This window comes from Cotesia glomerata, linkage group LG4 (genome assembly GCF_020080835.1).
Source record: "Cotesia glomerata isolate CgM1 linkage group LG4, MPM_Cglom_v2.3, whole genome shotgun sequence".
NCBI lineage: Eukaryota > Metazoa > Arthropoda > Insecta > Hymenoptera > Braconidae > Cotesia > Cotesia glomerata.
In genome coordinates this window covers 13,685,726-13,709,075 of record NC_058161.1, presented here as the reverse complement: position 1 = coordinate 13,709,075, position 23,350 = coordinate 13,685,726, and the positions used below count along the sequence as shown (strand labels likewise).

The window sequence follows — 23,350 nt, the reverse complement described above, 5'->3', positions numbered from 1 at the left end:
TGATTTAAAAAAAAAAAAATAAAGCAATTTCCATAAAGTATTTTCTATTATTTTTTTAAATTATTGGCACCAATTTTTCTTGTGACAAGCGCGCGTAGTCTAAAAATAGATAAGTACCACTAAAGATTGCAGATGAAGTTATTCAAGTTATTCAATTATTCAATTATATATATATATATATATATATATATATATATATATATATATATATATATATATACAGAGTGTCCCAGAAGTAACGGACGCCATTGTAGCATTTGATAAAAAAAATAATTCTGAGACGAAAAGTCCTTAGCCATTTTTTAATCAGACGCATAGATAATTAATTATTAATTAAAATAATGTCCTTTCATGCATTAGAGAGAGAATGTAAATGTGTGTGACTACGTTAGCTAGTTAGTCATACAGTTAGTTGTGTCTTTGTTTGCCACATACTTCACTGGACACTGACGCTCTCTCTCTAACACATAAAGCGACGTTACTTTAATTAATAATTAATTTTCTATGCGTCTAATTAAAAAATGGCTAAGGACTTTTCGTCTCAGAATTATTTTTTTCATCAGATGGTACAATGGCGTCCGTTACTCCTGGGACACCCTGTATATATATATATATATATATATATATATATATATATAGCTATATATATATATATATATATATATATATATATATATACGATATAACCGGCCTTGTCTCTACTCTAACTCCCGCAATTCTGTACGGATCTTAATAAAACGTAACATACTCATTCTTAGGACTATTTCCGAGGTTAAGTTCGAAGATGAGCGAAATCGGTCAATTAGTTTAAAAATGGGAACAATTTCATAGAAATCGAACTATATCGTTAGTACTCTATGTCGGAATTTTCAAAAATTGTTGTACATCCTTACACAATATATATATAATTTTTTCTTATTCAATTGCTAGGCATTTAGTAATAAATTATGAAATCTACTTCCATTTCGGCTGCCGAATGGCTCTTTTTTTTTTTAATGCCGAGTTTAAATTAATTTCTTAATTATAATGATCTTTTTTTTTTAATTAACAATATATGCAAAATTTATAAAATTAAATAATCGAAATTAATGTTTTCAACTGACGAAATTCCAAGTTCCATAAAATCGTAAAATTAACCTACTTATGCTCGTAGTAGGCTGAAGTATCGCAAAAAAGGTGTTAAAAGCGATCCTAGGTTTTGGAGGTTGAAAATATTATTCTAAAACACTAATTTTAGACTCCATACCCTATTTTGAGTACATTGAAGGTCAAAATAGTATTTCACATTCAACGGTAAGCACAACATCAAAAGAAAGTAGGCTTTTGAGGCTCGAATTAGTGTTTTAATTTTGACTCGGGTGACACCAGAAGCATGCTAAATATACTTGTGCAAGACTTGCTCAAGATCTGCTCAAGATCTGCAAATGTTTTCGAATGACCGTTCGCATCATTCTACCCCTCCTATATTTACTATAGGATCAGTGGATCTCATTCAGCTTAACCTTTTAGAGTATAGACCTACTGTTTTATCGATCGAGACAAAATTATTTTAAAATGAGCACCACTGAATCAATACATCTTAAAGTAGTGGAGGGGAAAAAGTGCTATCCTAATATAAAATTGAGATGAAATGTATGTGGCATCAAACTATTCGTAACGTGATTGGTCGAATATATCATAAGCATGAAAATATATGCAAATGCTACAGTCAGGCGCGCGCTTGCGCGCGCAAATTCAAATTCTGGTCTTAATATAAAATTGAGATGAAATGTATGTGGCATCAAACTATTCGTAACGTGATTGGTCGAATATATCATAAGCATGAAAATATATGCAAACCCTATAGTCAGGCGCGCGCAAAATTCAATTCTAGTCCCATAATAAAATTAAGATGAAATGTATGTGAAACCAATTTATTCGTGATGTGATTGGTTGAAAATATTTATTCTCATTCTGATTGGTTGAAAGTGAATATAATATACATAAACTACACATAAATATATCATGACCATAAATATGAGGCGCGCGCTTGCGCGCGCAAATTTGAATTCTAGTAAAATATATAATGCATGATGCATCTTGAGCAAATCTTGAGCAAGTCACGCTTCAACATTTGCTGTTAGTTTTTGGTTGACAAATGCTTTAGAAATGAACAAATTACTGAGAATTACGGATCTTGAGGAAATGTTGAGCAAGTGATTGAGCAAAAAATCCGTCAGAAAGTTTTTCAATGCACCTTGCATTAGATTTGTCTCATATTCTTGCACAATGTAATTATTAAATAAATCGACACGTAGGTTGCACCAAATAAAAATACTTAACGGTTTGTAATGTATGTTATTATTTGCTGACCGATGGAAGATTAGTAAAACAAAAGCGCTAGAGCACCGCTCCCAAAGAACTTTTGGTCGATATAGTTTCTACGGCACCAGTAGTAGTTTTTGTGGAGGCCTCAGCCAGTTTTATGGAAGCAATAAAAATTCCTTTTTCAGAACCAAGTAATTAGCTGACCTAGTTGACGTGTATTTTACACAAAGCTCATCGCTAGTTTTTACGATGTTTTGCCACATCGTGAGCTGTCGTTGTCATTAGCAACAATTAAAAACAGAGTTACACATATTGCAAAACATTCAGTCGGCAACTTTACTTCAAACTGCTCAGTCGCTAGCTCATCAGACGAATCGTCGCTTTATTAAATACATCAAAGACTTTGAGCGTTTCAAAACATTTTTGATTTTTAATTCTGCAGGATTCATTTTCTAAATTAATCATCAACAAATTAATAATGCAGCTGATTAGAATTATTTTATTCTGCTGCTGCGTATTTACTGGTCACTTTTTAAATGGAAGCAGCATTCACAGTTCAGAAATCAAATCGCGTCTCATCAATCACACGGTGAGTTGATTATTTTGCACGCCTTGAGCTCAAGCGTATGACCAAACTTTTTTTTTTAATTTAAATAATTGTTAATTGTTTTTAATATCACTTATTGTTCTTGCAGATGGAAATGATTGATAGAGGTTTTGCAAATAATTCTAACCCACTGATAATATCTTCTGACTTCGTTGATGGCCAAGTGGCAAGCGGGAGTATTGATAATGGAAGTCCGCTGATTGTCATAAATGATGATCTGAGACGGAAGCAAATTGTAGGGTTTCTTCCGAGCTATCCTACGTACATCCTCAGGTTTGAATCTATGCAGAAACTGGTACCACTCATTTTTGGGTTGATGGGCTCAACAATCTGGAACATAAAGTCGCCAATTTTCATTCTCGACATTTCTGGAGGGACGCATGATAGAAACGCTTCTATGGTTCTTGCTTTCCTTGGAAGACTCGATATATTGGTATCATACTATGTGTGTTATGATGAGAAAAAAGATTCAACCGTGGTCTACACTCTGAACCCTTACACACAATACGCTCCGCCACCTTGGAATCAAGTTAAATTTGCAAACGCCAACAGTAGTAGAAAAATAAAGTCGACACTATACAGTCTGCAGTATTCAGGAGGTAATCTTCAAGTTTAATAATATCATTTACGATGCAATTGCACTGATAGAAGTATTTAGTTCTATTTAATAATATTTAGTAACAGATACTAAATGATTTAGTAACAAACCTTTCATTACCAAATATTTAGTAATAGGTACTAAATCATTTATTAAAGCCTATTTAGTTCCACCAAATAAATATTTAGCAGTATTTAATAAATTATTTATTGCTACTCAATAAATCGTTTATTGGTATCAAAGAAAATAATTTTTTACCAAATTTTAGCGTGTAACCTAACTTTTTAACTTAAAATAAATATAAATAATTTTAAAGGTTGGCAATAGCCTAATCGGCTCGGTACCTGCATTTCGAAAGAGTGGGACCAGGGTTCGATTCCGGCGCGCACCAATATTTTTCAATGATTATAAACTAAGAATATGTGCGTTTCATTGCCAGCCTCTGTACCGGTCGGGTTTTCTGTGGTTTTCCCATATAGTTATGGAGGTAAAATGTCATTATAGAAGTACCTCCATACTATTTAAGACCATAATGCAAATGCAGGTACTGATTATAACGCGTAAGTCGGCCACAGTCGCAGCACATGTGTGTCGGGCATGAAAGAAAAAATCCCGACATGCAGGGGGGTGGGGACGAAAAAGTGGTTGAGAGTTATAATGATATGACGGGGTTGAGAGACTATATTGCGGAGAAAAAAGTAGAGAGACAATAATTCCCCACCCTCCCTTGTAAAACACTCTACAGTGATACAAGTAAAACCATCCTCATATAAATAATTTTAAGTAAAAATATAAGGTATTATAAAGAAAAGAATCTCATAAATTATATTTTTTTGTTTGAGACATTTATAAAATTTTAAATTTAAAAAGTTTTTGAGAAAAGACATAAGTAGAAGCCATTTATTGGGAGTATGTGTGTTTTCAAAGGGAAGATAAATCTCCCAAAATCGAGCTTTATAAAATAATCTAAGTCAGTGAATATGTTATGTATTACATTGGAATTAAAGCATATCCATCTACCGACAATACTTACCAAAGAAATATTTAGTACCTGTAAACTACCCGAGAAAAAATATTTATATATAATTATATATATTTATATATAAATTGGTTATATATGATTATATATGAAAAATGGTGAAATATAATCATATATAATTATATATAACAATATTTAATTATATATTTATTACATCTAATTAATTATTGGGTTAATTTTATGGATAGAGTATTTAATATGGTCCTACGCAATTCTCTGTAACCAATTAAAATGCAAAAAAAAAATCTAGCTATAATTTTATGGTTATAACACCAGCGGTCACCTATCCAACTATTAACCCTGCTCAATGCTGCTTAACTTTGGTGATCTCCGTGCGTCTTGAAGTTTCTATCTGCTGTGCTGCTGTCTTAGATGACAATGATTCTATGATCTACATAAAGTATCATATGGGTTTATCATAAATATAATATAAAAATTGATTTTATAATATATTTGGGTAGTCATAATTCATAATTTATTTATTTTACCGAATCTCATTATAATATAACACTTATTTAAATAATAAAATAAATAATGATTTTACTATTAGGTAGTAGCAGAGCAGACCAAAACATCTCATAGGAAATGTAACGAATTTTGTATTTCAGAAATAATTAAACGTAATTATAAACATCCTTTTACACTTTTTGTGATTACCAAAAAAAATTTTTTTTTCAAAGAAAAAATTTTTATATATGTTAATTATATATAAGCATATATAATCATATATACTTATATATAATTATATATGAAACTATATATAATCTTGGATGGCTATATATTGCTCCATATATAGTCATATATGATTATATATGACCTCATATACAATTCCATATATAATCATGGATGATTATATATAACTATATATAATTATATATGGAACTATATATAATCTTGCTTGGCTGTATATTGCTCCATATATAGTCATATATAATTATATATGATTATATATGACCTCATATACAATTCCGTATATAATCATGGATGATTATATATAACTATATATAATTATATATGGAACTATATATAATCTTGCTTGGCTGTATATTGCTCCATATATAGTCATATATAATTATATATGATTATATATGACCTCATATACAATTCCATTTATAATCATGGATGATTATATATAACTATATATAATTATATATGGAACTATATAATCTTGCTTGGCTGTATATTGCTCCATATATAGTCATATGTAATTATATATAACCTCATATACAATTCCATATATAATCATGTATGATTATATATAATTGTATATAATTATATATGTGATTCCATATATAATCATATATAGTCATATATGATTATATACAATTATATATGATTATTTAGAAACATTTTTTCTCGGGTAAATATTATTTGGTGGAAATTAAATATTTATTTCCATGTAATAAGGCTTTGTTCATATAAAGAAATCATTTATTAAACTGCAACAAATAATATTGATAAGTACAAAATATTTGTTTCTCCTAAATAAATGAATAAAAATTGTGTTACTAAATTATTTTAGTCCTTCGTACTAAATCCTTTTATCAGTTTGTGTGTAAGCTAAATTATTTCTCTCAATTGATTTTCAGATTTAAAGAACAACTATAAAAATATTTATTTTGACAAAACTGAGCACTTAGATGGCCATGAAATAAAATTAATGGCCTATATTATTCAAAAAAATGTACCCGAACAGTACAAGCAGAGACATATTATTGCGTACATGAAATCTGTTGAAAAGTTCAAAGACGACACATTGAATTCATTATCTGATTATATGAAAGTAACAGCATCTTTTAAAATCTCTGAAATAAATTCTGATTTTGTAAATGTAGATGCCGGTTTTGACGAGAAACTTTTTAATAATCAATATGATGCGATAGACAGAATGAGGCAATTAGCTGATACAAATCCTAGATTGACTGATTTTTTGACGCAGTATCGTGAAATGCACTATTCAATTCTGACAAAGAAAACAAATTATTTGATGGTAGTCACCGAAATCGACATAAATCTTCAGTTCATCCTCATGACACTCTTGGTTTTGTTCTTGATTGCAGTATTGATAATCATGAACAATAAATTCAACGTAAGCAGAGGAATCATGGACATTGTGAGCATGTCACTGAACATGGGGATAATATCTCCAATGGGACGTCTCTCGATGAAGATCATTTATTTCTTCGGATTTTTATTCATTTTTGTAGTGATGCCCGAATTCCAAGGACAAATCTCGGCCATTCTATCCCAACCTGCAAGACGCAATGTCGAAACCCTAAAGGACTTATTTAACAAAAAATACCACGTGTTTTACCATCCGATACTGACAAGAGACATGTTTAACGCAAAATTGTGGTTGACCGAAGCGGACCAGAAATACTTGCATCCATCGGGTTTTCATGATCGGTACAAATGTGCAAAAGAAGCCCAGCAAAATTCGACCATCGCTTGTATTGACTTGACTGAAGTCCAACTCCGTCACTACTTAAGGTTTCAAAATCTTTATGTATCAAAGGAAATCACGTTCAAGAAATATTTTGTGTATTGGACAAAGAAGAACTGGGCGCTGAAGGACAAAATTAATAAAGTCCGTTCAATACCGGTGGAAACAGGATTGATTTACCATTACAATGAAGAGATAACAAACAACCTATGGAAAAAAATTGAGAAGATGGAGAAAATCAAAGAAGCTGAAAACTATGAACGGATCGATTTTGAGATCTTGGTGTTTTATGTAATTGTGTTTGCGGCTACTTTGCTGTGGAGCTTGGTCATTTTTGGAATTGAACTTCTTGTCTCCCACAATTACTCTAAATATCTAAGAGGAGAAAAGGAGCGACGGAAGTTCATTGAGAGATTGAGAGCACAACCACGGAATATTTTATCCCCAGGTCTAATAGTTCCGTCAACTTCTCGCGTGTGATTTAAATAAAGAAACAGTCAACCATTGAATTAGTAGATAAGTTTCGTTTTGCAATTTTAACACCGATTATTGTGATTGATCTGTGAGTATATTTTTGTCTTCAGCGTGTGATTTTATCAATCGATGTTATGTAAAAGTAGTTACTTAAAACAACGTCAATCTATTAGAGCAGGCTTGTTATATTCAATTCTTATATTCCTAAAATTAATGACTCGTAATAACAACTCAATAACTTTTATCAGTCAATAACTATTAAATGAATCCTTGAAGTAAAAACAGTTAGTGTGGCAATACAAGCTTTGCTAGCCAACATGAAGACACTTGGATTTATTTGGTTGATCAATTTTTTACCACTTTCTTCTTCAGAACGCATTTCTCAGCAAAGTATTTTCAAATTTTACATTTTTTATTATTATTATCATTATATAGTCAATTGATACTAACAAATTTTAATATTATTTTTTCAGAGTGTAAGGAGTATGCAAAATTAGTGTACGCCGACGAAGACGTTCCAGTTCTTCGGCTTGATGCTGGAACAAACACTGTTTCCAAGTGTGGGATCATTGAGACACCTTTAATCGTCGGAGGAATTAAAGCTAAGCCTATGGAATTTCCTCACATGGTAATTAAATAATTAATTTTTATAATTAATATTAATATCCATATAAGTGACAAGAAAATTCATATATTTAATATTAGATTCAAAAAAATCAATATAAATTACAAAATAATTAAAAAAATACAAACCAAAGCTTTATATTGTTAAAAAAAAGACAATTAAAAAAAAAAAAGGCGTAGTTTTTTGACCAAGGGGCGTGATTTTTGGTAAGGGGGTGTGGTTTTTTGGGGGAAAGGGTGTGATTTTGGTAACAGGGGCGTGGTTTATCGTCGTTGCTAGATTGGTTGATAGGTAACTGGCCAATAGACGAGACTTAAGGCGGTTGCCAGGGATGTTGCTATAGTAATAATCTAGTGGGCGGGGCTTCAGCGCAAAAAGGGCGTTTTTTTTTTCATAAAATTTACATTTTTAGGTAGTTATTGGATACGGAAAGGATGAAATTGCTTGGCAATGTGGTGGGACGTTAATTTCAGATAATTTTGTGCTTACTGCGGCTCACTGTATGGATTCAAGGGATAAGTAAGTATTTTTTTTTTTCAACTTTTTGTTAATTATTTGAAGAAATTAGATGATTTTTTAATTGGTTGATTTGTTTAGGGGTCCAGCAACGAAAGTTCAAGTTGGTCTGATTAATTTAAAGTCTCCGGGGCCATTTATGCAGGAAAGGAATATCAAGGAAAGACTAACGCATCCTGATTACAAGGTTCCGTTGAGGTACAATGATATTGCGTTGCTAAAATTAGAGAAATCTATAGAGTTGACAGCGGAAGTTAGGCCGGCGTGCTTAGAAGTGGAGGAGAATCTTTTAGATAAGAAGTTTATTGCTAGCGGATTTGGAAAAACTGCTTATGGTGAGTTTTAAGGAGGATTTTTTAAAATAATGGAGGTTAAGTTGATGGCTTGTTGTAGAAGCGGAGGCGGGGAGTGAAGATTTGATGAAAGTTACGCTAGATAGGATTCAAACGGAAGAATGTAGGGAGAAGTTTAAAGGTGAAGTTGGGAGTAAGGCTATGCCGGATGGATTGAGAGACACGATGATTTGTGCTGGAGTTATGGAAGGAGGAAAGGACACTTGTCAGGTGAGTTATTTAGAGTTATTTAGTGACGTAGTACCTTTTCCGGTGCGCAACGCCATCTTACAGAAAATTTAGGAACTAAATTTTCAAATTTTGTCTTTCTAATGCTTTATCGACTATATTATCATTATATTTTATATTTTTAATCAAATAATAAAAATTACTTAATAAAATTCATTTTTTTTATTAATTATAATTTTTTTAAATTTGAATTTTGGCGGGAGTGTGACGTAGTACCTTTTCCGGTGCGCAACGCCATCTTACAGAAAATTTAGGAACTAAATTTTCAATTTTTGGCTTTATCGACTATATCATCAATATATTTCATATTTTTCATTATAAATAATAAAAATTACTAAATAAAATTAATTTTAAATATTTTTTAGGGCGATAGCGGAGGACCATTACAACGCGTACTACGTGAACCTTACTGCACTTACAGCGTCTTAGGAATAACAAGCTTCGGAAAATTCTGCGCATTTAAAAACTCACCTGCGATTTACACCAAAGTATCTTCATACCTGGACTGGATAGAAAAAACAGTGTGGCCTTGATTATTTAACAAAAATTTATTTACAATTTTACAATTAATCGTAACAAGTATCTAATTAAAATTTAATTAGAAAAACATAGATTTATACATATATATTTAGATATATCTAAAAAAATAATAACAGAGTATAATTATGACTATAATTAAAATAATTAATTAATAAGGTTGTAAATATATATCAGTCTTCCACTCTCGCGGTTGATCTCTCTAGTTTATTATTTATATATCTTTTGAGTAATCGTGTGATGCCTTTTGAGTCAGTCTTATATTATCGTAAATATTACCAGTCTGAAAAAAAGAAGAAAAATGTTTATATTAGAGTGATAAATTCTCCAGAGAAAATTTTATCGAGGTGCGCCGGTAAAAATATACAAGGATGTCTGGGTCGTAATAGCACACGTGGGTGAACAAGATCCGGACGATTTATTACTTCCAGTATATTTATGAGAGCAAGTACTGCTTTTTTTAATGTTGGAGGAATTTTGTAAGACTTTAAGGAGATCCACGCGAAGTAAAATTTGTAAATTCAATCTACGTAGCCTAATAATTAATAAAAAAATTAAAAAACAGTTTCTGGGGTTTAATCAAATAATTAGGTTTTAAAATTGTAATTTTTACATGATGGAGATTCCACCAGCCGTGTATTTGGTTAAGAATTTAATGCAATTAACGATTTTGAAAAAATTTTATTTTCATGGAATTTGATTGAAAAAATAATAAGCTAAAGATTAAAACAATAAAAAAAGTAGCTTTCCGAACGGCTTACGGAGATATTTTATATTTTTTATGAAAAATCATTCGAAACTTGCGTTCTTTAAAGTCTTGTATTTGACTTGGCAACACCGCTTGCGCAGTTACTCAAAGCATAAGTAACCAAGGTTTTTTAAACGCTAGAAGATCTAAGTCATTTTAGTTAGACAGTAAACATAAATAAATTTTAAGGTTAGGGAACTCGAGCGGTGTTGTCAATTGTTTACCGGTAATTCAGAGCGCTATATTTTTTATTAGTCAATTAAATGTTAATAATTATTTAATGAGTAAATTTATCGGAAATTTCCTCAAAAATGTTATTAATTTTTAAAAATTAATTTTAAGATACTAAAAGTATTCCTACGTATTATTTTTTTATAGACATTCTTTACACTAGGAGGGTACTTTGGATCTCCTTAATGTGGCAATTGAAATCTTTATTTTTAAATAGAAAGCTTCAAGTCATGGAATTAATTTTAATGCATTTATAGTTTTCTTATAATTACTTTTAAAAATCACCAATTCAATTTTAGGATTATTTTCAACAACCTTTAAAAAAAAATTCCACCGAGTTTTTATGAATTTTTTAAAATTATAAAATTGCCAGATCATTTAAAACTTGCGATATCAAAACTAACGATTTAATGTAACTAATCGTTGGAATCTTGATTTTTAGGCTACACTGAGAGAAAAATCTGGTTCTCTGAAGTAGTTGAATCTTCTTAAATAGCATCAACACTATTTAATAGAAGTTCTTATACCTAAAATAATAAATTATATTGAACCCCAATAGATAGTTACTTAAACTATTTTTAGTTAAATATCGGCTTAATAGTAATCTTTATTAACTTTAACAGAGAAAACAGAAAAAATAATTGTTACAGCCCGGACCGGGAATCGAACCCGGATCTTTTGGTCAAGCACCAACGGCTCGGACAGTTAAGCTATCTGAGCCATCGTCCGTAACAACCTTTCAGTCACCTAATTATTTTTTGTTTAACACGATAGAAAAATATTTATTTAAATACAATCCATATAACTATTTATCAGTAGTTACTTAAACTAATGCATACTTCGAGTGAATACAAAAAAAAAAACGTGTAAAAATCTATATTATTAAGAGAATAAGAAAAATTTTATGTCCAGGATAGTTATATGATAAAATCGGTTTGGGTATTTGGATATCCTTAAGCTAGAAAATCATAAATAAAATTAAAAACTCACCAAAAAAATCTAAAATAGCGGCATTTGTCCTTAAGGCAAGTAGATATTGCTAAAATAACTTAATCCTAATAAAAAAGAAGCCAGCTCCGCGGACCCGGAAGTGAATGTCATGTTCATCAGTCTGCTCTTGCTTGACTTCTTGAAATTGTGATAGATTATCATTACAGTTAACAGAATCACCAATAAGGTGCGTCGTTATTCAAATGCTGCCACGAAGCAAACTCGCTCCAGGTAAGAATGTTAGCTCTAACTGCCTCGCTGGGTTTTTCAGATCCGATGGTATTATCTCCGTTGTTCACCTCTACTGAATTCAAAACGTTGCTTGGAATTTTAGCGTCCATTTGTGAAAACAATGAGTAACGTCGGCACTGAAAATAAATAAATAAATTAATTAATTATTGACACCTATTTTATTTTAAGTTTTATCTACAATATTAATAACAATTTTTTTATACAAGAATTAAAAAAAATTAATGAGAAAAATTAATTAATTAAAATAATAAAGTTTAGTATTCTTAAACTCGTAAAATAAACTAGAAGTAAGCACTAAAATTTCCAGATTTTTAATTATTTTTTAAATTAATCAAATTAAATATTTTTTTTAATAAATAAATTAAGTATTAAAAATTATCAATATCGGATATTTACATTCAACTGAATGGTTATTAATTATAAAATAATTGGTGTCAATAATTGGTACACAAAATATATGGATCTGATATTGACAGGTGAGTTTATACCAAGCTGTAACCTCTCCAATCAGACTTTACTTATTGTATTTAGATCAGATTAATGGTGACAAATAAGCATTGAGGGTGTCAATAATTGGTGCAACGGTATGTCACTAGTTGGATCAATCGATTTATCAGCCGGTCAATAATTGGTGTATCCGGATGATTGACTTTGTCGATTGAAATTAATTATTAAACTTGAGAAAATATTATTAAAAAGCATTAATTTTGTTTCTCTAAAGATTTATTAATATAATGTAAAGCAAAAAATTGGACAATCTTAATTTAAAATATATTTAAAAAAATTAAATCCTTGTCTTTTATAGTGTCAATAATCAGTGCTTTTATTTTATTAAAAAAAAAATTTTTTTGAATTTAAATTTTCGCGGGTTAGTGACGTAGTTCCTAATCCGGCGCGCAACGCCATCTTACAGATAATTTAAGAACTAAAATTTTTAATTTTGTCTTTTTAAGCCTTTATCAACCAACTTTTCAATTTATTTGAGATTTTAAATTAATTAAACAAATATCTAGCTGTCTAAAAATAATTTTTAATAGATTTCACCTTATTAAATTTATTTTAAAAATTTTATATTAAATTCTTCTTACCTCAGGACGTTTTTTGACAACATAATTCTTCTCCTCATTATTATCCCAAAATTCCTGACCATTAACGCGATAGCAGACGCAGAACTCTATCTTATCAGCCTTAGCAGGCAAGTTCACGCGGAACTTAAAGGTGTCATATAAAATAAACTTGGGCTGAATGGCATTGACGCCCATTTGTTGTACGAAGGTGCAGTAGACGTCCTCGTGGGACTTCCAGTTGTCTCCACTAGTTCTCACCAGGACCTCTTTATCATAGGCGACGTTCTTGACCTTGATAGTCCCGTCGAGACACTCTTCCGCTTCGCGGATTATCACGTTCTCCAGACAGACTGAATTTTGGTCGAGTTTCTGTCTAAAAGCCAGGTAGTCGCTAGCCGGCTGCTGAAAGTGGGCTATCCAGGGGTTTGTCGTTGCTTCTGCTTGGTCTCGGATTGCTTTTGATAAGTAGCCGGTTGGGTAGAATGATGGAGGCATGTTGCTTGGTTCTGACATCACACGAACCTGAAGGTTATGATTTAGTTAGAATTTTATTGTAACGGAACAATATTTTATATAGTAAGAGAGAAACTGTAGAAATAGTTAATATAGCAATAGTTGCTATGAAGTAAATTGCCATAGCAATAATAACTATTAAAACAGATCTTAAGGATAGTTAACATAGTAAAAATTATCATGGTAACAGTAACATAGCAACGGTTAAAATAGTTCAAGTTACCATAGAAATAGTGAATATGACAACAGCTACTACAAAAACAGTAACAGAAAATATTACCATGCAAATAGTAAATATAACAACGAATTACATTAGTTACTATGAAACAAGTTAACATAGCAAAAGTTACCATGGAAACAATAACATAGCAAAAATTACCATGCAAATAACGAATATAGCGACGGACAAAATAAAAATTGTTAAAATAGTAATAATTTCCGTGAATATACTTAGCATAGCAACAATAATCATTGGAAAAGACTATAGCAATGATTAAAATAGCAACAATTACCATGGAAACAGTAACATAGCAAAAATTACCATGGAAATAGTGAATATAGCTACAGTTACCATAAAAACAGTAACATAGCAAATATTACCATTCAAATAGTAAATATAACAACGAATTACATAGCAATAGTTACTATAAAACAAGTTAACATAGCAAAAGTTACCATGGAAATAATAACATAGCAAAATTTACCATGCAAATGGTTAACATAGCAACGGATAGCGTAAAAACTGTTAACATAGCAACAATTTCAGTGAGTATACTTAGCATAGTAACAATTGTCATAGAAATAGTTAACGTAGCGATGAATCACATAGCAAAAGTTACCATGGAAACAGTAACATAGCAAAAATTACCATGGAAATTTCGAACATAGCAACGAAGAACATTGAAATAGTTAACATACTAACAATAATTATTGAAAAAGACCGTAGCAACGTTTAAAATAGTAAAAATTTCCATAGAAATAGCGAATATAGCAACGGACAACATAGAAACTTTTAACATAGCAAAAATTACCGTGAATGTACTTAGCATACCAACAATTATCATGGAAATAGTTTACGTAGCAACGAATAACATAGCAAAAGTTACCATGGAAGCAGTAACATAGCAAAAATTACCATGCATATAGTCAATATAGCAACCGATAACATAGAAACGGTTTACATGGTAACAATTATCATGAAAATAATGAACATGGCAACGGATAACGTAGCAATTGTCACCATAGCAACAATAATCATTAAAAAAAGACCATAGCAACGGTTAAAATAGCAAAAATTACCATGGAAACAGTAACATAGCAAAAATTAACATGCAAATATTAAACATAGCAACTGTTAGTACAAAAACAGTTACCATAGCAACAATACCCATAAAATTAGTAAATCTACCATAGCAACGTCTTTTATAAGCCCAATAAACAAAGCAACGTCACTAATAACCTTCATAACAATGAATAGAAACGTAAAAAGCAGTGTCTAAAAATAAAATCATAAACTAACTTGAGTTAAAGGTCTCCCACGGTCATCAGCGAAGACCACGCGCTTCTTTTGTTTATCGTTCCCCTTCCTGATGTCCTCACTGTCATTCTTGGGCTGTTTATTGAAGTGATTGATAGTGAGCCCGGATAGCTGGTCTATTGTCGAGGTAATACAGGGCCTAATTCCATTTCCAGGGGACGCTGTTACCATCAGTGGATTGTACAGAAAGTGATGGTGTCCGTAAACTGGAGGACTGTGACCCAATATCAGCTCCGCTGGCATCGCTATCGAGCACATTCGTCTGTAAAATTAAATTATTTATTCAGTAATAAATTATGTTTAATCAATAAATTAAATTGGTATCTTATCTTACGATTAAGGACGCAGTCGGATGTTTCTTTTTACTAAATTTTAATTTTTATTTTGGCCCGTAAATATATTTCTATTATTAAATAGTCTGTCTGCCCTTGGAAGGCGGCCAATTTTTTTTTTTAACCTATTATTAGGTCCGATTTTATTTTAAGTGGGTAATTATTCAATAAACAAGAGCTTACGTTTATTATTTATGTTTTATGGTTTATTATTTACAAGATGGAATTTTACTGAGCAAAGATCCGCGTGTTATTGCTATCAGAATTATGAATGAGTCGACGAATCGGGGAAAAATTTTATATCTCGACACATGTTTATACAGATTAAAGTTATTTTCAGCTCTGACGTTTTTTTTTTAATTTTAAACCAAGTTTTTTAGCTTTCAGCTGAGGAATTTTGGACAAATTTGTTAGAGAACTTTTTGGCGGTTTTTGAAAAGTTTTCTGTTTAAAATTATATAAAAAGGATATTTGAGCGGGAAAATTCAATTTTTGGAGGGAAATTTGAATTTTGTTATGATTTTTTGAAGTTTTCACTTGAAATTTTGGAAATTGTGAATTTGGGAATGAGTTTAGGGGAAAATTGTAAGAGAAATTTTTTTTTAGGAAATTTTGAGATTTATAAAGAAGTATTTTGGGGTGAAAATTTTTTAGGAGGGATATTTTACCTGGAAAATAGTGAAAATAATTTTTTTGGAGGATAATGATGAAGAGGGAAATTTTTTGGAGGTCTGAATTTTTGAAATTTTGGAATTGGGAGTGATTTTTTGGGAAAAATGGAAAGAGAAATTTTTTGGGGGAAATTTAATGCTCTATAAAATGGATTGGAGTGAAAATATCGTAGGAGCGATATTTTTCTAAAAAGATGAAATTTTAGTAAAAAAAAATAGTAATTTAAGAATTTTGAATTTCCAAATTTTGTAATTTTGAAAAATAACACCCTTAAAATTAATTTTACAATAAAAAAACTAAAGGAACTTTTTTGAAGTTCAAAATTACTTAGGACCGATATTTTTCCGAAAAAAATGAATGTTTTATAAAAAAAACCTACTAACAAAATATTTTTCACTCCTAAATTTACAATTTTCTAAAATAATAGCTGTTAAATAAATTTTACAAAAAAAAAATGAAAAAAAAACCTTTTTTATAGAAAATTTAAAGCCCTAAAAAAGTACTGGGATAAAAATATCATAGGAGCGATATTTCTCTTAAGAAATTAAAATTTTACTAAAAAAACGATTAATTACAAAAAAAATATCAACACAACAATTTTTAATTACAGCCTTTAAATTAATTTGATAAAAAAAAACTATAAATACTTTTTTTTATAGAAAATTTAACACTAAAAAAAAAGTACTGAAATAAAAATATCATAAAACTGATATTTCTCTTGAAAAACAAACATTTAACAAAAAAAAACTCCTAATACAACAATTTTAAATCACCAAATTTTGTAATTTTTCAAAATAACACCTTTAAAATCAATTTTACAAAAAAAAAATAAAAAAATCCTTTTTTATAGAAGCATTCCACATTCACGTAACAGGATATTAGTAGGAAAGGATTGAGAAAGGAATGTGGAGAGGATCATCTTAATGTGAGTTTATAGAATATGCGAGAAAAAATTATTAGATAGCTCGGACTAGGATTCGAACCCAGAACCTTCCGAAGACATGTCGGCTACTCTACCATTTGAGCTATCCGGTCTATATTAAATTTCCTTTCGCTTATTCTATATACATTAAGCCACACCGTCCATCTTACAGCAAGAATTTTTACAAATATAAATAATGCTGTGAAGCGGGAAAGAATAACGCTTTAAAAAAATTAGAAAAACGGTAGACCCTGAAGGCCATCCGTGCAACTTCCCGCTAATTCCATACCTAAGTGCATAAAACTGCACTAATGACGTTTTTGAGCTCTTCGAGCTCAAAAATACAATTTATGTGTTATTTTGAGCTCTTCGAGCTCAAAAGTCTGATAGAAGTATCATAGAACAATATTTTTTAAATTTTCAAACCGCACTAACTTTTAAATGAATCAACCGATTTTCACGCGGTTGGCAGTATTTGACGCAATTTTTTTAGTTTCATGAAGAATCTTCAAGTTTGAATTGATAAAACTAGGAAAATTGGAGTAATTCCAAAAAAACACTTTGTTTGGTTTTCTTTCGTTCATGATATTTCTTGAACGAATTGACCAATTTTGACCGGCTTGACCGCGATCGACGAAATTTTTTCATGCTAATAGCTGATTAGTTATTGAAATTGATCAGTGCAGCCGTTTAAAAGTTATTCCAAAAAATGTCGGAGTTATGTTAAAAAAACACTTGTTTCCAAATATTTTACCGAGGATATCTCTCGAACCAATCAACCGATTTCCACGTTTTTGACGGCGATCGACGCGGTTTTTTTAAGCTCTAAAATTATTTTATATCATCAAAAACGATCCGAGAAGAAATGACGAAGTTATGTCAAAAAAACACTTTTTTCGGTTTTCTTTCGTTCACGATATCTTTCGAACGAATCAACCGATTTTGACCGGATTAGCGACGATCGGCGTGGTTTTTCAAGCTTAAGGCCGGATTAGTTTTTGAAGTTGATCGATCGAGCCGTTTAAAAGTTATTCCAAAAAAACCACTTTCAAAAATGATTTTTTTTTTATTTTTTTTGAGATTTTTCAAAATTTCTTAAAATCTATCGATCCGAATCGGTTCAAATTCTCAGGAAATCTAAGTTTGAGGGAACTCTTTAGAACGCCGTTTAGTACGTTCCGATCGGTTCAATCGTTCAAAAGTTATAAGCGAGTCACACAGTCACACACACACACACACACACACACACACACACACACACACACACACACACACACACACACACACACACACACACACAGTCAGGACATGGATGTTTTCGGACGTATCTTCACCGCTTCAAGCATGATGATTCACCGGAGTGCCCGTCCTGCCCAGGAATCAATGAAGACGCGGAGCACGTTTTCTTTGAGTGCCCACGATTTTACCCACAGCGAGATGAGCTGGAGATGATCCTAAAGAAGAAAATCCAATCAGAGACAATAGTAAAAGCAATGTTGTCATCAAGAGCCTCCTGGAACGCCATCAGCACATTTGCAACAGAAGTCCTTATAGACTTGCGTTCCATCGAAAGAAGAAGAGCAAATGACAACAACTAGAAGAAAGGTAAAATAACACCTTAGCTACCAGAAGAAAGAGCAGTAACTAGATCCTCCCCTCACGAAGTAATGCCTAACGGCGGTTTCCATGAGGGATTAGGGGAAAGAGGAAAAGGGGTTTAGGGTTTAGTGGGTAGGGGCGCTAGCGTCGAGTTTTAGTATGACACTGCGTCGAGTCGCCACATATCCAGGCCAAACAACTATGCCTAGAATCCGTAAAAAGGATTCCCCCCCCCCTTAAAAAAAAAAAAAAAAAACAAACACACACACATACAGACAGACATAGTGACAACCTCGCGGGGATAGTCAGGGAAGCTTTCTGTGACCTTCAAACGTCGAGATCTGATGAAAACTCGATTTTTGCAAAACGTGGTGAAAACAATAACTACCCGATTTTTGAAAATCTTCGATTTTCTTAGCGGGAAGTTAAAAAAGTACTGATAAAAATTACCTTGGAGCGATATTTTCCCTAAAAAAACTCCTAATACAATTTTAAATTTCCAAATTTTGTAATTTTTTAAGATAAATTTTACAAAAAAAAACCTTTTTTACAGAAAATTTGACGCTCTACAAGTACTAGAATAAAAATATCCTAGGACCGATATTTTTCCTAAAAAAACAAAATTTAAATAAAAAAAAACTCCTAATACAATTCTAAATTTATAAATTTTGTAATTTTTAAAAATAACACCTTTAAAATTAATTTTACAAAAAAAATTAAAGAAACCTTTTTTAAGATTGAAATTACCTAGGGCCGATATTTTTCTTAAAAAAATCAAAATTTTACTAAAAAAAAACAATTTTTACTCCCAAATTTATAATTTTTCAAAATCACAGCTGTTAAATTAATTTTACAAAAAAAAAAAACTAGCGACCTTTTTTATAAAAAAATTCAACACCTTACAAAAAAGTATTAATAAAAATTACCTAGGCGATATTTCTCCTAAAAAAAAAAAAATTTCCTAAAAAAGGAATTTTCACTCCCAAATTTACAATTTTCAAATTCACACCTTTAAAATCAATATTACAAGAAAAAACCTTTATAAAAAATTTAAAACCCTAAAAAAAACCCTATAAGAGCGATAGTTTTTCCGTTATCCACTAGAAAGACGTTACATAAGGAGAAAGTAAAAATATTTTCCACCTAAAATTTAAATAATCCCCCCGCTCTTTTGCGTTCTATTTTAGATTAAAAAAAATTCTGACGTTTAAACTAAAAAAAAAAAAAGTTTTCTTGAGCAGTAGTAAGTAAACTTAACGGATGTTGCACCCATTGAAGAGAATTTTCCAAGCGTAAAAGTGGTTTAGCATCTTGTTTTAAGATTTAAAAATACCAACCTTGAGTAAAAATGATCTGTTTATTTAAAAACTGGCACAAGTCACCTCACTTAAAACTTAGCTTAGCTTATTAAGAACAATCCGTAGAGCTCGCGAGATTCTCAACAACTGACCGGCTTGACAAGAGACAAAATATAAAAGGTCTTGAGATATTAACAACCCCACTACCCACTTGTTTGGTAATTCTTACTCGTTACTAATGGCCGGCTTTAATGCATGCTTGACACGTGATACAAGAAAGTTAACCAATAGAACTGTTCCTGTTCCACGTGAGGTAAAAAATAAACCTAATTCAAGTGCCACCTTGCTGGCAATTTAATTATTTAATTTTATTTTTTATTTTACTTATATCTGCCTTTTTATTTTTTTTTTTTATCCCTGTTTTGTCTAGTTAACAATTACTGGTGAAGAGTCAGAGTGCAAGGGCGTAATTATCGATTACCAATTGTTGACAGTCTACGCGGTTTAATTAATACTATTTTTTATTAAGTAATATAATTTTCCGTTGACATAATAAACTTTTGTGATAGCGGAAGAATTGTTGGGAAGAAAGAGATTTTTTTTTGGGGAGTTTTTGAGGAAATTATCGGGTTTAGAGGTAAATTTTTGGGAGGAAAGTTGGAGCGGATTTTGAGGGGTACTAAAAAGGTTTTTTGGGATTTTTTGAAATTTTGAAATTTTGAGCGGGAATTTTGAATTTTTTAAAATTGAAAGAAGAAATTTTACGAATTAGGAGTTTTTGAAGTTTAAAAGTTAATTTTCGGGGAAATATTGAATTTTTGGGAGGAAAATTGGATAGGATTTTGTGAGATATAAAAAAGTTTTTTTGGGATTTTTTGAATTTTGGGATTTTGAATTTTTTAAAAATGGAAAGAAATTTTTATAATTATTAAAATTTAAAAATTTTTTTGAGGATTATTGAATTTTTGGAAAATTTTTAGGAGGAAAGTTGGAGATTTTATAATTTACAAAAAAAAAGTATCATTTTTTTGGGTTTTTTATTTTTGAGCTGAAATTTTGGATAAAAAGTTTAAAAAGAAGAAATAAAAAATTTTTTAATTTTGAAAATTAAATTTCCTGGAAAATAATGAATTTTTGGAATAAAAGTTAAAGGGAATTTTATGATCTACAAAAAAAAAGTATGATTTTTTTGGACTTTTTTATTTTTGAGCTGAAATTTTGGATAAAAAGTTTAAAATTTTTTTATTTTTATAATTGAATTTTTTAAGCGGGAATTTTGAATTTTTTAAAAATAAAAGAAGAAATTTTGGGAATTAGCAGTTTTTGAAGTTTATAATTTAATTTCTTAGAAAATATTGAGCTTTTGGAAAATTTTTGAACGAAAGTTGGAGGGAATTTTATTTTGTACAGAAAAAGGTATCTTATGATTTTTTTGGATTTTTTATTATGAGCCGGAACTTTTGATAAAAAGTTTAAAAAGAAGAAATTTTTAATTTTTTAATTTTTAAAATTAAATATTATTGAAAATATTAGATTTTTGGAAAAAAATTTTTGGATTAAAGTTCGAGAGGATTTTTTGGGTTACAAAAAAGGTCACTTGTGATTTTTTGAAATTTTGGATTTTTGAGCGGGAATTTTGAATTTAATATTTTAAAAAGAAGAAATTTTAATAATTATTAAAATTACAGTTTTTTGGGAAAAAATTAAATTTTCTTGGAAAACATTGAGTTTTTGGGATGAAAGTTGGAGGGAATTTTTGAATCTACAAATAAGGTCTCTTATTATTTTTTAAAATTTTCATTTTGGAGCTGGAATATTGGATAAAAGGTTTGGAAAGATATTTTGAATTTTTTAATTTTTAAAATTAAATTCCTTGGAAAATATTGAATTTTTGGAAAAATTTTTGAAAAATTTTATTTTCTATAAAAAAGGTGTCTTTTGATTTTGAATTTTTTTTTGAGCCATAATTTTGATTTTAATATTTGGAAAGAAGAAATTTAAATAATTATTTAAGATTCAAAAATTTAGAAACTTAAATATATAAAAAACTATAAAAATTAAAAAAAAAATTTTTCAAACAAAAATTGTCAGAAATTTTCTCCTCTACGAATAAGTCTTTCATAATTTTTCCCTATTTTCAATTAATTTTCCAAAATTTTTATTTTTAATATTAATCTTAATAAATTTTCAATAATTTCCCCAGAAATTAAATTTAAACATTAATAATAAAATTCAAAAATTTTCTATCACAAATTTCCAAAATTAAAAAACTTAAATATCTTTTAAAATATAAAAATTACAAAAAAAAGTTTCAGACAAATTAAATAAAAAATAAAATTCTCTATAAAAAAAGTTTCTTATAATTTTTCCAAATTTTCAATAATTTTCCCAGAAATAAAAACTCAAACTTAAAAACTAAAAAATAAAGCTTAATAAATTCTCTAAATATAAATATTATTTTAAATTAAATTTAAAAAAAAATATCTAAACAAATTTATCTTGAGGACCGGCCCACAATTAAAAAAAACTAAAAAGTCTACTTATTTACACATCCTCGTTACTCAACAAAATAATCATTATTATTCAATAAATCTGAAGATATACCGTCAGTTATCTAAATCGATAAAAATTGCATAACTTTAAAAAAAGTCCCCTTAAAATTTAGGCGCTAAAAAAATAATAAAAATAAATAGAAAAATTGAATGAAAAGATAAAAAATAAAATGAGTTAATTGTTATTTATATTACATATTATAAGAAGTATGAAGCGAAGAGGGGTCACTGATCCGTATGCAATTTAATATCACTTTAATTGATTGTTTATCTTAAAGTTATTCAAGCCCTGATTTCGACGGCTATATTTAATATTTATTATAAATCATTGATCATTTTGTTTACTAAATTTTAAAATAATTTTTTACTGATCGATAAATTTAAGTTAAATTAATAACTTTTACTTTATCGGTGATTATTTATTATAATTAGAATTATTATATCAATACGTAAATATTTTTGTTCGAAAATAACTGAGCGCACGTAACAGCATTTATTGTTATTTTTAATTTAACATTTGAGTGAACATGTCGTAAGACATTTTATCTGTTGTTATTGATTATTTTTATTTAAGAAGATTCTGATTTAATGTAAGTTTGTTTTTATTTTTATTTATTTTTTTTTAAGGCGCTTAATGTTCGCTAAAAAAAAAAAAAAAAAAAAAAATTTATTTTGTTTAAGAAATTTTTTAGGGAAATTATTTTTATTCTGAGTAATTTTTTTTTCTGTAATTTATAATTATAAATATTATTATTATTATTATGAAGGGAAAATTTTTTGCGTTTTTCATTTTTTTGGAGAATATTTTGGGAGTTTTTTTTTATTTATGAAATTTAAGTAAAAAATTAAATCATAAAATTAATTAAGTTATTGAATCAAAGAAAAATATGTCACAAAATAAAATTATGAA

At 29.6% G+C, this 23,350-nt stretch overlaps 3 protein-coding genes across 3 annotated transcripts; 2 read left to right on the top strand and 1 right to left on the bottom strand.

The window, feature by feature from the left end:
- Window positions 1–2,737: 2,737 nt before the first annotated feature.
- On the top strand, window positions 2,738–7,570 carry LOC123263524. Its single transcript, XM_044726370.1, has 2 exons — window positions 2,738–3,513; window positions 6,141–7,570. The coding sequence occupies exons 1-2, from the start codon at window positions 3,003–3,005 to the stop codon at window positions 7,472–7,474; spliced, it is 1,845 nt and encodes a 614-aa protein (XP_044582305.1). The 5' UTR covers window positions 2,738–3,002; the 3' UTR covers window positions 7,475–7,570.
- A 107-nt stretch (window positions 7,571–7,677) lies between these two features.
- LOC123263575 (serine protease snake-like) lies at window positions 7,678–9,799 on the top strand. Its single transcript, XM_044726463.1, has 6 exons — window positions 7,678–7,858; window positions 7,942–8,096; window positions 8,506–8,612; window positions 8,691–8,944; window positions 9,003–9,172; window positions 9,556–9,799. The coding sequence occupies exons 1-6, from the start codon at window positions 7,786–7,788 to the stop codon at window positions 9,721–9,723; spliced, it is 927 nt and encodes a 308-aa protein (XP_044582398.1). The 5' UTR covers window positions 7,678–7,785; the 3' UTR covers window positions 9,724–9,799.
- Window positions 9,800–9,957: 158 nt separating this feature from the next.
- On the bottom strand, window positions 9,958–20,084 carry LOC123263571 (protein phosphatase 1 regulatory subunit 3C). Its single transcript, XM_044726456.1, has 5 exons — window positions 19,928–20,084; window positions 15,048–15,327; window positions 13,037–13,537; window positions 11,697–12,064; window positions 9,958–10,010 (listed from the first exon to the last, which is right to left on the bottom strand). Exons 2-4 carry the CDS (start codon window positions 15,321–15,323, stop codon window positions 11,873–11,875), a joined length of 969 nt encoding a protein of 322 aa, XP_044582391.1. The 5' UTR covers window positions 15,324–15,327; window positions 19,928–20,084; the 3' UTR covers window positions 9,958–10,010; window positions 11,697–11,872.
- Window positions 20,085–23,350: the final 3,266 nt, after the last annotated feature.

What these genes read in the sequence shown, in the direction of transcription:
- LOC123263524 (XM_044726370.1), top strand. Translation starts at nt 3,003, where the DNA reads ATGGAAATGATTGATAGAGGTTTTGCAAATAATTCTAACCCACTGATA. An exon ending in CAGTCTGCAGTATTCAGGAG is followed by an intron (nt 3,514 to 6,140) that starts GTAATCTTCAAG and finishes ATTGATTTTCAG; the next exon opens with ATTTAAAGAACAACTATAAA.
- LOC123263575 (XM_044726463.1), top strand. Translation starts at nt 7,786, where the DNA reads ATGAAGACACTTGGATTTATTTGGTTGATCAATTTTTTACCACTTTCT. An exon ending in AGAACGCATTTCTCAGCAAA is followed by an intron (nt 7,859 to 7,941) that starts GTATTTTCAAAT and finishes TTATTTTTTCAG; the next exon opens with AGTGTAAGGAGTATGCAAAA. An exon ending in CTATGGAATTTCCTCACATG is followed by an intron (nt 8,097 to 8,505) that starts GTAATTAAATAA and finishes TTACATTTTTAG; the next exon opens with GTAGTTATTGGATACGGAAA.
- LOC123263571 (XM_044726456.1), bottom strand. Translation starts at nt 15,323, where the DNA reads ATGTGCTCGATAGCGATGCCAGCGGAGCTGATATTGGGTCACAGTCCT. An exon ending in GTGGGAGACCTTTAACTCAA is followed by an intron (nt 13,538 to 15,047) that starts GTTAGTTTATGA and finishes CATAACCTTCAG; the next exon opens with GTTCGTGTGATGTCAGAACC. An exon ending in TTGTCAAAAAACGTCCTGAG is followed by an intron (nt 12,065 to 13,036) that starts GTAAGAAGAATT and finishes ATTTATTTTCAG; the next exon opens with TGCCGACGTTACTCATTGTT.